Raw genomic sequence first — 13,066 nt, forward strand, 5'->3', positions numbered from 1 at the left:
GCATTCGTGAGGGCGCTTGTCTGATCTGGAGGCTTGAAAACCAGCCGTAACTATTTTCCCCGACACACCCCCCCCCCCCACCCATCCACCCACCAACACGAAAGCGCTAAAAAATGAAAGTTCCGCGGCAAGCCGGGCGGGTTCAGTTTTCGGCCCGGCCAGTGAAGCTGTTAACAAAAGCCGTGCTGAAACCTCCGTGCGGCTTCCGAGCGGCGGCGGCGGCGGCGGCGGGGCCAAGCGTGCGCGGGATGGAGGGGGGGGCAGCACGGGCCAGCCAGCCGGCCGGCCCCCTTCCTCCTCCTCCTCCTCCTCCCGGCCCGGCCCACATCGCGTATTTAAGCCGGCCGCCGGCCGCGTTGCGGGAGAGTGAGCGCACCGGGGGCGACCCGGAGCCGACCCGGAGCTCAGCCGAGCCGCCCCGACCCGGAGCCGGCCCCGCTCCCGCGCACGATGCGCGGCGCGCCCCGACGGCGCTGCCGCCTCCTCCGCCTCCTCCTCTTCCTCCTCCTGCTGCTGCCGCCGCCGGTGTGTGGGGTCCGGGGGGGGGGGGGGGCGCCGGGCGCCGCCGCGGCATGTCCGGGCTTGCTGCGCCGTCGGGGCCCGGCAAGGGGTTGGCGGCTCCCCCTTCACGGGAGTTACTGGGGGGGGGCGCAGAGGGTGGCTGGGGGGGGGCAGCGGGCGGAGGGGGGTCGTAGGGGCTGGAGGGGGAGCAGTGGGCGGAGGGGGGGTCGTAGGGGCTAAGGGAGGGGGCTCCCGGGGGCAGCGGGGGGGGCTCACCTGTACGGGGGGGCAGGGGCTGGGGGGGGCTCACCTGTATGGGGGGGGCTCCCAGGGGCCGTGTGGGGGACTCTTGGGGGGTTATGGGGGGGCTCACCTGTACGGGGGGAGGCTCCCGGGGGGTTATGGGGGGGCTCACCTGTACGGGGGGAGGCTCCCGGGGGGTTATGGGGGGGCTCACCTGTACGGGGGGAGGCTCCCAGGGGCTGTGGGGGGGGCTCACCTGTTTGAGGGGGAGGCTCCTAGGGGGTTATGGGGGGCTCACCTGTATGGGGGGAGGAGGCTCCTAGGGGGTTATGGGGGGCTCCTAGGGGCTGTGGGGGGGGCTCACCTGTATGGGGGGGAGGCTCCAAGAGGCTATGGGGAGGCTCCTGGGGGTTATGGGGAGCAGGGGCCATGGGGGGCTCACCTCTATGAGGAGGGGGCTCCCCTGGTGTGTGGGCTATGGGAAAGGCATGGGGGTTTCCCTGGCCCAGGGGCTATGGGGGCTCCCCTGGAGAGCTTGGGGGGGGGCTGCAGGGGGCTCCGCAGGAGGCTCGTAGGGGAGCAGGGACACGTGGGGCAGGGCGGAGGCGGGAGCGCGTTCCCAGCCCGCCGGGGCGCGGGGAATGGGCACGTGCGCCCGCGCGTGGGGCGGCCGGAGGACTGGAGGGGATTTCCACTTCCTCGCTTCCAACGGCATTGTTTGCCGTTCCGGGTCGGGATCTTGCGGCGACACCGAGTCCGTGCGGACGTTCGCGCCACGTGAACGCAGCGGGACGTTCGGAAGTGTCCGGGCTCTGCTGCGGGCCCTTCTGTGCCGTCTCGTGTGGGGATATGTGATTTTAGACTTCCCCAACGGCAGTCTGACTCCTTAGCGTTGGTGACTTTTAGGATAGAAACTCCCACCCGCCCATACTGTATTTCTTGGGTTGGAGGTGGCTATAGCTCGGAGAGGTGCCCAAAGTCTCGTGTCGCCTGCAGTCAGTGGGAACCCTGTCCCGAGGATCCCGGGACTGGCCCCGATTCCTGCCGTGGCGCAGGAGCGGCTCTGGGACGCGTGGTTGCTGTTTGCCTGCTGGAATTGCTGCCGCTGAAATCGGCGCTGCCTGTAACAGGTTTTTAAGTGCCTCATCTTCTCCGGTCCCTTCCCGTGCTGTTTCTGTGAGTTGCACAGGTTAGGTGATCCCTTCTTGAGTCTCCCTGCTCTTTGCTTAGACTTGCCTGTATAGGCAATAGCCTTACCGACCCCATCACCTACAGGCCTGCTCTTACTGGACTTGTTTTCTTTTATAAAAAATAAAAATAAAAAGGGAGGGAGAACTGATCAGGACTGATGTTGGCCCACGTGATAATCATACGATATTATGGCTGCAAGTTGCTTCCTCTGCACACCATGGCTTGTTGCATCATGCCTGGACACGGGCCACAGGCTCGTGAAGAAGAAATCCTCCGAATTTCTGTATTTGCGGGAGCTCGAATTCCATCCACATAAGGTCTGCAGGGAAACCCCAAGTTCAGCAAACTTATTCCCTTGGAGCAGAGGCGTGTCAGTTGTCTGTGAAGTCTCTCTCTCACTCCTTGTTCCTTAACACTGTTGGTGCTCTGGGATTAAGAGCCTCACTCCCTACATCAAGGGTTGACATGGTTATTAATACTGTCTAGATGCTTTGTGGTGGTCAGGAGTTCAGTTTGTGGGCTATCTGCTGCCATAATGGTTTGATTCCTTCCTTGGGATCACTTCAGGAGGAAACCAGAAATCGGTGGTAGAGGAGAGAAGGTTCAAAGATCGGCACTTCCCAAAAAGTCTTCTCCAGGTCTGATCATCCAGACCGAATAGAAAGAGGGGTTTAAATTCATGGTCGATGAGGATATTGGAAATTACTATGACTGATCATTCTTCAGCTTTGGGGCAGCATTACTTTCTTTGGATGTTTGCTACGGGTGAAAAGTACTCTTGAATACCATTGCTTGCGTTGAACTTGACCTCCCTATGCAACTTGCTTTAAAACTGGCTTTTGCAGTGATAAAATAGCTGCCTGTGCTGGAATTGATCAGGCAAGTCTTCTGATGCTGGGACAAGCTGAAGTGTGGCTGTATTTCTTTCTCCCTAGGCTTTTTTTTAAAACCTCTTCTGTGATCTAGGCAGGGTCCTTCCCTCTGTTTTTAAGTTAAAGATTTTTTTGGATTGTTTTGCTGTTTTTTGGTGAGTTCCTCCGTCTCCTGGCAAGTTAGCTGTGCAATTAAAGGCTGAAGGTGAGGCCACCCGGCCCAAGGAAGATGGAGGTTTGCCCCTGGATTGCCACAGTGACTTGCCAGCAGGGAGGGCCAGGTCTAGAGGTTATCATAATCCTAGGGTGAAGTTAGTGCTGGTTGCAAGTGTCCTGTTAGCACCTTGCAGTGGGTGTTGGACTGGGTTTCTCCAGGGCCAAGGTATGTTGTGGTGGTGTCTGGCCTCTGGTTATCAGTATTTTGGAGCAGGCAAGGGTAAGAGCTGGCGGAAAGCATCATAGGACACACGCTTGGAGCAGAAGGGTCCAGGCTCTGCTATGGGCATGCAGCGACTCTCTGAACCCCTTTTTGCCCGTTTCCTGGACTGTAAAACTGAGGCCACCTTTTGCCTGTGGCTCCTAGGCTGGCTTATCTCAGTGCTTTGCAAAACTGATAGGTTAGATTCCTACCTGCAAAGGGCTCTGTCAGGACGATGTACTTGAACTGCATTTGCTCTTGAAGGTGGTGTGGGCTGATAACCTTATCATGCACTTGTGCAAGCTCAGGGAGAGCACTGAAATCCTGTGCCTGAGGGGCCCTCTGAAACAACAGATGTTGTTGCTGTGGTTGCCTTCACGGCTTGGCAGGAAAACTTTCTTGCCCATGAGGGCAGTCAGGCAGTGGGACAGGTTGCCCAGGGAGGTTGTGCAGTCTCTGTTCTCGGGGGCTTTCAAGGCCAGAATGGGTAAAGCCCTGAGAACTGCAGAGGGTAAAACAACTTGTGACTGGAAGGTAAAAGCTGAGTTGTCTCCTAAGTTGGATGCAAAAGGAGTTTATAATAACTTTATAATAAACTCTGGGAGGCAGCCAGCAGGAGATCTGCACCTGTACTTTGCAAAACCCCAAATGCTATAGAGCTGGTAGTTGTGTTCGTGCTCTTTCTTACGGTTGGGATATTTGTCTGCATGAGGCCTGAGTTTCTTTGCTTTTTTTCTGCGCTGTCTGGATTAGCAGCGTGCCAGCTCTAGGATCCCAGTCCTGCGCTGAGGTCCAGCTTCCTCTTCTTGCTTCCTGCCTTTAACCGTGTAGCTACCCAGAGCTCTTTAAGCAGCTGTGACACCCCAGGGGAGGTGGGAAGTTCAAGTTCCCGATGAACTGTGTTATCTAAAGCTCGGGTAACACTAATGCAGTCTGAAGGAGGTGGAGGAACCGTTGCAGGGCTCTGAGTTGGATTACTCCAAGCCAGGGTCTGGAGATGGCCATATGCCCAGGCTGGCCATGGCTGGGGGGTTTGTGCCTCTCTGGCTCCCCATGTTGCGGCATGCGGGGCGAGAGGGACCATCTCTGGCCAGTGCTCCTGGAGGTAATGGAGGGGAATCGTGGCTTGTGGGCAGGCTGGTCTGAGGAACCTTTTTTTTGTGGGTGCTGTGCTGAGACCCTCAAGCCTGCTGCGGCTGGCTTTGCGCTCACACCCTTCCTCGCAGCGCGCTGGCTGCCGGAGGAGGAGGGGATGTGGCTCGGGAGGTGGTGCGGCTGACTCAGACAGTGTACTGCTTGTGCTTCTATTGTCTCCACCGTTCTTTCGAGGCAGCTTCTGACTCATAGAAGAAATATTTGTTTCAGGAGGCAGGTTTCGGGCTGGCTTGGAGTATAGAACTAGAAAGGGAAATGGCTATTGCCACACAGTCGCTGCTGTGCTGCCCCATGCATGGCATGGGAGGGGACTGCCCCTCTCGGCTCAGGCTTCTGTCCTTCTACCTGGCTTTGCAAAGGGACAGAGGCTGGTTTGTGTCCATTTGGCCTCCTGACACAGTGCTAACTTGTGCCCAGTGCTGAAAAGTGCTGGGTGTGATGCTGAGTGGTCCTTTCCCATGCTGGCACAGGGGTGGTGGTCACAGCCAGAAGTCAGGGTGCACCCAAAACCGTGATGGAGAGAGTGGCCGTTCCTGTCCAGCCTTGTCCCTCCACGGCTTGAGTGATCGAGCAGATGCAGAAAGAGCTGAGCCAGCAGAAAGGTGTGCAGTGAGCTGGAGGAAATGGGGCCATGGGCTTCCTGATCCTCAGCGAGATACAGGGGACAATACGGAAATGCTCAAGGCTGCACTGTCCTCTGGAAGACCACGAGGCAGAAGTGCCCACAAGAAACAGCGGGGCTGCGACGAGCCAAGCACCAGCCTTGACGTATGGCTGCCTTCCTCCCCAAAAACACCCTTTCTGTTCCTCTTCCCTCCCCACTCGGTAACATTCAGTCTTCTTTGGTACGGTTGGTTCATGTGCCCAGAAATTGGGGAAGGAAGGGGGTCCTGATGTTATCCTAAGGAAATGTTAGTAAGCCTTTGCCTTGCTGATAACCCTGGCATACAGGAATCCATACAGCCATATGCAAGCAGCTATACAAACCTCCTCCTGCTGTTTTGCCAGGAAACAACCACCTTTCCTAAGGGGTTGGAAGTACCCTTAACCTCTGTCAAGGGGATGTTTAGCAGCCAGGCTGAGCTCAGCATGGCTAGCAGCTCTGGAGCTTGCCTGGGTGCTCTGCTCCCTCCTTTGCCTGAACATGCTGGGCAAAACATCTATTGCCCTCCTCCTTTGCCCTGTGGACTCAGTGCCTGCTGGATTTGAGTAGGCAAGCTGTCCAAATCTTACTGCTTGCCTCTGCTTGCATCTGATATGTGGTATCTATCCACCTGCCCATCTAAAATTCCTGACTGTGCTGTCCAATCTTCTTTGGCTGTTGCACACATCTCTTGGCTCTTACAGTCCCGTGGCACTTAGCCGGCTGTCCTGACCATCCCTTTGCTTCCTTTCAGAGCCCTTCTGGCCCTTGCATCCAAGACAGGGTGGCTGGGTCCCCTCGCCTGTGCTTCGTTATCTGCTAGTGAGATGCTGTTGGCTCCTGCCCCAGTCTGCCTGTCCAGTACTGCCTTGGCTCTGAGGTGCTAAAGCAATAAGTAGATTGCTCCAGGCTGTGCAGACAGTGTGGGACCATGCTGCAAATGTCCTCTCCTGAGCTTCTTGTTCACCCATCTGTCTCTTACCTGGTCTAGCGATAGCTGCACATAGATTGTAGCACAGCTGTGTCTTTTGTGGATTTTTGTTAACCCAGGCTTTTCTGCACTTTTAACAGGAAGCTTTTCTGGGAACTGTTGCAGTAGCACTGGATCACTTGGACTTAAGTAGGGGAAGGGAAGACTTTTACCAGGTCCAAGATGGAGATCGTTATTGCAAGAAGTGTCCAGCAGGTAAGATGTTCTCAAACTTCACACTGTATGCGGCCTCTTCTCATTTCTGCTTGCAGAGTCTGTCTTTGCTGCTTGAGGAGTAAGTCTGTTCTACAGCTCTCCTCTGCTCTGCTTGCACCCAGAATACAGGGAAGGGGGGGGGGGGAAGGAGAAGGCTGTTGCTCTCATCCTCTGCTGGCTTCACACTCCTGTTTTGTGCACTGAAGGATGTGAGCACCTTTATGCAACAGCTGTTGGTCTGGCAGCTTCCAGTGCCTGAAGGGTTGACCAGGAACTGTTGGTTGCCTGACAGAAGGTGGGTGTGCGAAGCAGCTCCCAACAGCATGAGTCCCTGCTCGTCCCTCAGTCGTCTCTGTTCTGCTCTTTCAGGGAAGCAGCTACAAAATCCTTGCCAGACTGGGCCAACTTCTTGGTCCTCTAGTCCTGTATTTTAGCTGTAATGCACCAGGCTGAGAGCCTGTGCAATGCAGTGTGGCTTGAGGAGGAGACCTCCTCCTCAGGATGAGAGGGTCTTCTGCAGCTCAAGACTAGCTGGAGTTCTGAAACATGCAACTTATCCCTTTTTTGCACCTTTTCTAAATTACACTTGTTGAGGGTGTCTTTTTGCTAACCCTTGTAATGGACGCTCCAAAGTGGAGATCTCAAGCTCAGTGATTGAATCCTGTGACCTAAGGACTCGTTATGTGAAAGTTTCCCTTTGATGGTTCTAATTTTACCTTTTGGCTTTGCTGACAACAGAATCGGCTTCCTTTCTGCAAAGACATCTCAATCTTATGCTCTGTTCATTGATATGCCCTTCTTTCTCCTCCTTCAACCCCATCTTCTTGCAGGTACCTATGTTGCAGAGCACTGTAAAGAGCAAAATGGCTCCAGCAAGTGTTTGCCATGTAAAGAAGATGAATATGTCGAATATCCTAATGACTTTTCCAAGTGCCTTGGCTGTTGGACATGTAGGGAAGGTATGAAGCTGGGCTGTGTTTCTAGGAGAGATTAAGTGTCGTGCCCTCCAGGAGCTGATGCTGGCTGATAGCATGGGCCTAGGTTCAGCTGACCAGAGACCTCTATTTAAGAGCCCAGTTGCCTGCAGCATCTCCAAAAAGTGGCTTATGTTGTGGGTGGTCAGGATGCAGGGAGCCTGTGAGGTCTTGAATTGATGCAGCTACTTAAGCCAGAGCTGCATGTCTAGTCAACTCAGCGTCCCCTGGCCCAATGGGTCATTGTCCAACGCTTGAGCCTGTGACCTCCAGCAAGGGGTGCTAGGATGTGGGCTCGTGGAGTAGCTCTGCTCCAGCAGTGTTTGTAGGCCGTTCTCTACGATCAGCTGCTGGTGGAGCTTTCATGCAAGCAGTGCTTTTCTCTTCTGCCCGTGGACACTGTGGGGTGTGGGGCAGCATCTGCCTGCTGCATGGGGTAGGAGAGGGTAAGAAGGAAACCTCTGGTTAAATCATTATACCAGAGTGACTTGGTCTTCCCCAGGCTTGTAGGCCAGCTTAGGTGGTTAACCCCATTACAAAGGAAGGGGGTCGGTCAGCACAAGGAGTGAGTTTCCTATGAGGCTGGAGCCACTGGCCACAGGGTGAGGTGGAGGTGCCACCCCAGGTGAAGTGGAGGTGCTGAGGTCGAGCTGGCTCTCCTGTCATCCACAGATCAAGTTCAGCTGAGTCCCTGCAAGGCCACCAAGAATACACAGTGTATCTGCAAGAACGGCACCTTCTGCTCCCCAGACCACCCCTGTGAGATGTGCCAAAAGTGCCAGGCCAGGTGAGCCAGGTGGTGTGGTACTGGCGCTGGGGGACGTGGTGGGTCCCTCCTGGGCAATGGCCAGGAGCCATGCTGGGAGGGACGAGGCTGTCTGAGGAGCCCCGGTTCCTGAGCTGTGTCTATCTGACCCTTTTCCAGGTGCCCCGAGGGTGAGGTGGAGAGGGCTCCCTGCACACCACACAGCGACCTCCAGTGTGGTCCTCCCACAGATGCCTTCCCCAGCTCCCAGAGTAAGTGCCAGACTGCTGGGGGAGGAAAGATGGGGTGAGGGTAGGAGATAGGCATTGCTGCTGTTAAAGAAACAAGGAGCAGCCCCCCCCACACCTTGTTTTATCTGCTTTAGAGACCACGATCGTGATCACTGTGATTGGGTTAATTGTGGCTGTCTGTCTGATCATCTACCTCTGGAAGTGCTGCTGCAGACACCGCTCACATGGAGGTGAGTGCTGGGTGTGTGGGCACTTGCATGCATGGAGCAACAGTGTGGGGGAGCCCCAAAGAGCTAGCTCTAGCCATGTAATAGCCTGGCAAGGCTGAGCGCTAGCCCTGCTGTGCAGGCTGTGAAGTCTGTGTGTGTATGGTGGGTGGCTAGAGGGGATGGGTGGGAGAGGGATCTGCCTTGAGGGAAGAGGGATCACAGTGGTGTTTTCCCTTCCAGGCGATGGGAGAGACTTGAGGAGGAAATCTTCCAATGTGGTGGTGAGTTATTCTGCTGTGCCCTGGGGGGATGGCAACCCCACTTGCAGGGCTGGAGCGAGATCCCTCACACCTTCTGCTCTCCACTTTGCCTGTAACTCCCAGAAAGGCTGTAGGAGTGTGGGGACAGGCCTCTATGTTGCCTCTGCAGCAATCTGGTAGAGCTGGAGCAGGGTCCAGTGGAGCAGGGTCTCAGTGTCCTGCAATGTGCAGAGCATTTGCAGCGCCCTCCCCAGTGCTGTTACTGCTACCCCGATGGAAGTGCAAGCACAAACATGCCCAGCCATCTGAAAGAGCTTGGCTGGGAATCTCAGGTAAAAGGGGAGGCCTGTGCTATAATGGAGATGACTCTGACCACCTGCAAGCCCATCTCCTGCAATTTCAGCTGAAGGGAGATGAGGAAGCCACCTCGTTCCCTCAGCTGTGGGCCAGGGCCACTTTCCCTCCCGAGAGGAAGCTCTGGGACAGTGACTGCTGTTGAGTTTTCACAGAGCTAGGACAGATCTGAACAAGCCTTTCAGATCCAGCCTCTTGGCTGATATTTTCAAATCCTCAAAACCCTGGTGAGGTAGATGGTACCAAAGTAAATGGGAGCCCTGAAAGCAGTCCGTTAGCAGCAGCCTTTAAGGGGCTGCTGTGAGCCCTGCCCTCCCAGGAGTTGAGACTGTAAGACTCAGTTGGCTTGTTTCTCTCCCTCTCCCACTCCAGGACTACATCATGTTGCAGCTGAGGAGGTGTGCTTGGAGGGGTCTGGGGACGCAGGACAACATTCGCAATGAGCAGGTCGTTCGGGATCAGCAGCAGGAGTTGCTTTCTACAGCGTCGGGTTTGGTTGCTCCCAGTGCTCCAGCACTAGAGGTATGTGAGCATGCCTCTCTGCTTCTTTATGCTTAGTCTAGGCCTGATGTTTTACTGTCCTGCCTCTGCTTTGTCCAAGCTGGTGGGCCTCTGGGGTTGAATCAAGCTTTCCACGCTGAGAAGGGTGAGGGGTCTTAGGTAAGGCTCCCTAAGCCTTGTTCTGGGTCCAGCTGTTTTTTTGTTCTTTATCAGAAATAGTAGTAGTCAGAACTGCAAAATCTCCTGTTTCTTGTGGAGTATTGCTGCTGGCTGCCAGATGTCCTCTGCAGATTTAACAACTGATATTAAGCCAATATTGAGCTGAGCTTGGGTTATTTTCTAAAATTGAGCTCTTCTCTCCATGCTTGGCATCCATGAGCAAGCTCTCACCATCTTGTGGTGTGCTGTGATCCCAGTGCTATAAAATGATGAGCGTTGGGTTGGTGTGTGGTGGCCTCCTGTAGAGGGTACACCCCTTCCAGGTCTAATCCTGCCTCCCCAACAGCCCTTGGAGAGAGGGAGAGTCTCCAGACTCCCTTTTGATGGCACGTAGGGACAGCATCAGGCTCACTGGCTGCCTGCAGCTGTTCTTGGCTCAGTGCCTCCATTTCCAGGCTAGATATGCTTCTGGAGCTGCAGTAGTTGAAGTTTGTGCCTCTGAAAGGTGGTTACACTTAAACTGTGTACTGCCTGGGTGTTTGTGCCAGGTGCTTGCCATGGGTACTATATGGTGGTGTCTTTCCAGGAGGTGGTGCCAACAATCTCATGTCCCAGTGTGAATGTGAGGAAGAAACTAGTTCCAGTGCAAGGAGAAGACTCTTTTATTCGTAAGTGTTGGGCACAATGTGTTCAGAGGTGCTGGGGGCCCTGAGGGATGTGCAGGAGGCCAGGGAGTGGGATGAACCTGCAGGTTTTCTGGGGAAAAGCCTTTTTTTGGTGCAGATCATGGTCTACCTTGTTCTCAGAGCTTTTCCCTTCTTGCTCTAGTTTTGCGACGCTCTTTTGACATCTTTGCCAGAGAAGTACCCTACAAGGACTGGAAGAGGTTTGGCCGAGCCCTTGATCTGCTGGAGAACGACATTGCTCTTGCAGAGATGAATGACAAGTATTCGCTGGAGCCCTTTTTCCAGATGCTCAACACTTGGCAGAACAGACAAGGGATGAAGGCCTCTGTCAACATGCTGCTGGAGACCCTGGACCGGATCGATCTTGGAGGTGTTGCAGGGGACATCTCCTTCCGGCTCATTCAGCAGGGCTTTTACCAGTATGAAGAAGTAAGCTGAGGAGCAGGACAGGCACTGCATCTTCCTACTTCAAGCTGAAGCCATAAATACTTCTAAATACTTGAGTTTCATCTTTTCATAGATATGCTAGCTTTGTTCTCATGAAACCATTGAACAGTTCAGCCAAGCCTGGAGGAGTTAATTCTCTTGCCAAAGTACAAGCCTTGTGGCCCTCTCTGCTGAAGCTACAGGCTCAATATCAGGTGCTTTCTTATGAAATCCAAGCTGATTCTTTGATTTCACTGGGACAATGCAAAGAGCCTAAACTATTCCAAGGAGCCTGTGCAATTGTCTCTCTTGGAAGCACTGGTACTGTACAGACATCTTCAGCACTAGCATAGAGAGGATCTTTACATGATGTGTGAGTCTACTGTGATTTTTTTTTTAACTGGATAACCCTTTTCTCAGGGTTCTTGGCCTCATGTAATGGCTTCTGCTTGTAGAACATCTCTAAGCTGGCCAGCTAACTTAATGCTGTATGTTTGGCAGGCAAGCATTAATAGGGTTCTTGGGTTACTTTCTAAAAGCTATTGCCTGACTTGCATTGGTAGTGGTTCTGCTTGCTTTTAGGAATAATTCTGAAACTGTAGTTTGAGGAGAGGGTGGGAATGACTTACTTGCTCTGTGATCCCTGGAGTTGTCTAGGAAAAGGGAGAAAGGGAACTATTTGTCAAGAGCGTGGGCAGCAAACCAGCACTGTGTCAGAAACCTCCCACATCTCCTTTCTGACCTTGGTCAAGTTGGTTAATTCCTGTTCCCCCAGCCATAAAGTGGCTTTACTGTCACTGTTTCCAGATGGCAAGGAAGAGTAAATGCACTGAGGTCTGAGTGCAGCTGGGGGTACCTTCCATCCATCTTCCACCTAGATGGATTGCTGCCTTCAAGCACTGGTCCTCGCTCTCTTGCACAAAGCTCAGGGACAACTTCTCTTGGCTGTGAAACGCCATTACTTGAACTGGCTAAATGTGTTGAGTGGTACAGCCCAGCCCATGAGGATTTCCCCCATGTATTAAGAAAGTTAGAGGGGCATCTGCCAGCTCCTCTCTGGCTGCTAGGGCTCACCCTTGCTGTGCACAGGTCTGCTCAGCATACACACAAGCCGCCTGTCCCTCCTGCTTTCATCCCTTCTCCTCCCTCCCCATCAACTTCTGTCAGCATTTTTTTTAAATGCTGAATATAAAACACAAGCAAGTGGTTTATATTTATGTATTTATTTAGTAATTGTAAACATGTACATACATTAACTTAAAAGTTAATATAAAAATAGGATTGTTTTTTACTATGCATGATTGTATGTTTTTATATGGAAGTCTGGCGCTGCCAGCTTCCCCTTTTTATATCTTTTTATGAAGGAAGAATAAACTTTTAAAAATCCTCCTGATTTCTCAACTCCTTTTTTTCCCCCCCTCCCCCTTACTTTGCCATGATGATGACAATGGTCTTTTCTGAGTTTCAGTGGATACCAAATGAGTAGGACTAGGCCTTTGGCTTTGCACCAGCCGCAGACCTGACCCACTGGGTGCTTTATAACCCTGGCATCCTTTCAGAGACTTTGTGCTGCCTGCTGGGAGGGGTCCTTATCTCTAACCACTGGTGATGCTTGTGTGAGTAAAAATCCTCAGCAGCAAACCAGGATTCTGCCTTTATCACCTACCCTGTGAGTCCCATCCATGTTAGTTGCCTGCAGTAGTAGGCTGAAATCCAGGTCCCCTGAGCCAGGGCTTGCAGAGGCCTGAGGTTTTGAGGGGCTTCCCAAAGCCCCTTGGCCAAGGTATGTGGTGAGCCTCTAATGGAGCTGCTGCCCAGGCACAGCTGGTGCTCCTTGGCTTTGCTGCAGTGAACCAGGGCTCTGTCTTATATCTGCATTAGAAATCCATGCAGTGTTTAGTGAGAAACGGCCTCTGCTTGCCCCAGGATGCCCCCTCGAGCCCCCTGCCAGCTCTGGAAGAGCCAGCCCTGACCCCCCTTGCTGTGGACGTGGTGCTAGCAGAATCAAATTGGTCTGTATGTGTGGTAACTTCACAAACAGGGCTTTCCCTAACCTGTGAGAAGGGAGCTGCCCTGCCTGCTCACACTCTCCCTTTCTGCACCTGAGTGCAGCTCTGGGAGCCCTTGAGAGGGACCCTACCACAAAGAGGACAGCAAAAGCCAAATGGCCTGCTGGAGGCTTTGCTCAGCGCTGCAGCAAGCGGTCCTGTCCCAGACAGCCCAAACATGCCTCTGCATGCAAAGGCAGTAAGGCATTTCCTGCCCGAGAGCGCCCTGGTGCTGCGCCCGCAA

The 13,066-nt window shown here is 53.8% G+C and overlaps 1 protein-coding gene across 2 annotated transcripts; it reads left to right on the top strand.

Annotated features, from left to right (window-relative positions):
• Positions 1–319: 319 nt before the first annotated feature.
• LOC104147536 (tumor necrosis factor receptor superfamily member 10A-like) lies at positions 320–12,160 on the top strand. 2 transcript variants are annotated; one of them, XM_068920602.1, is made up of 10 exons: positions 320–525; positions 6,095–6,209; positions 7,040–7,168; positions 7,856–7,970; positions 8,109–8,200; positions 8,314–8,409; positions 8,629–8,669; positions 9,375–9,524; positions 10,249–10,330; positions 10,491–12,160. In XM_068920602.1, exons 1-10 carry the CDS (start codon positions 451–453, stop codon positions 10,784–10,786), a joined length of 1,191 nt encoding a protein of 396 aa, XP_068776703.1. In that variant the 5' UTR covers positions 320–450; the 3' UTR covers positions 10,787–12,160. The 2 variants fall into 2 exon arrangements, with proteins under 2 accessions (XP_068776703.1, XP_068776702.1); XM_068920601.1 differs by lacking the exon at positions 320–525 and adding an exon at positions 1,326–5,148.
• The last annotated feature ends 906 nt before the right edge of the window (positions 12,161–13,066 follow it).

This window comes from Struthio camelus, chromosome 27 (genome assembly GCF_040807025.1).
Source record: "Struthio camelus isolate bStrCam1 chromosome 27, bStrCam1.hap1, whole genome shotgun sequence".
In the NCBI taxonomy this organism is placed as follows: domain Eukaryota; kingdom Metazoa; phylum Chordata; class Aves; order Struthioniformes; family Struthionidae; genus Struthio; species Struthio camelus.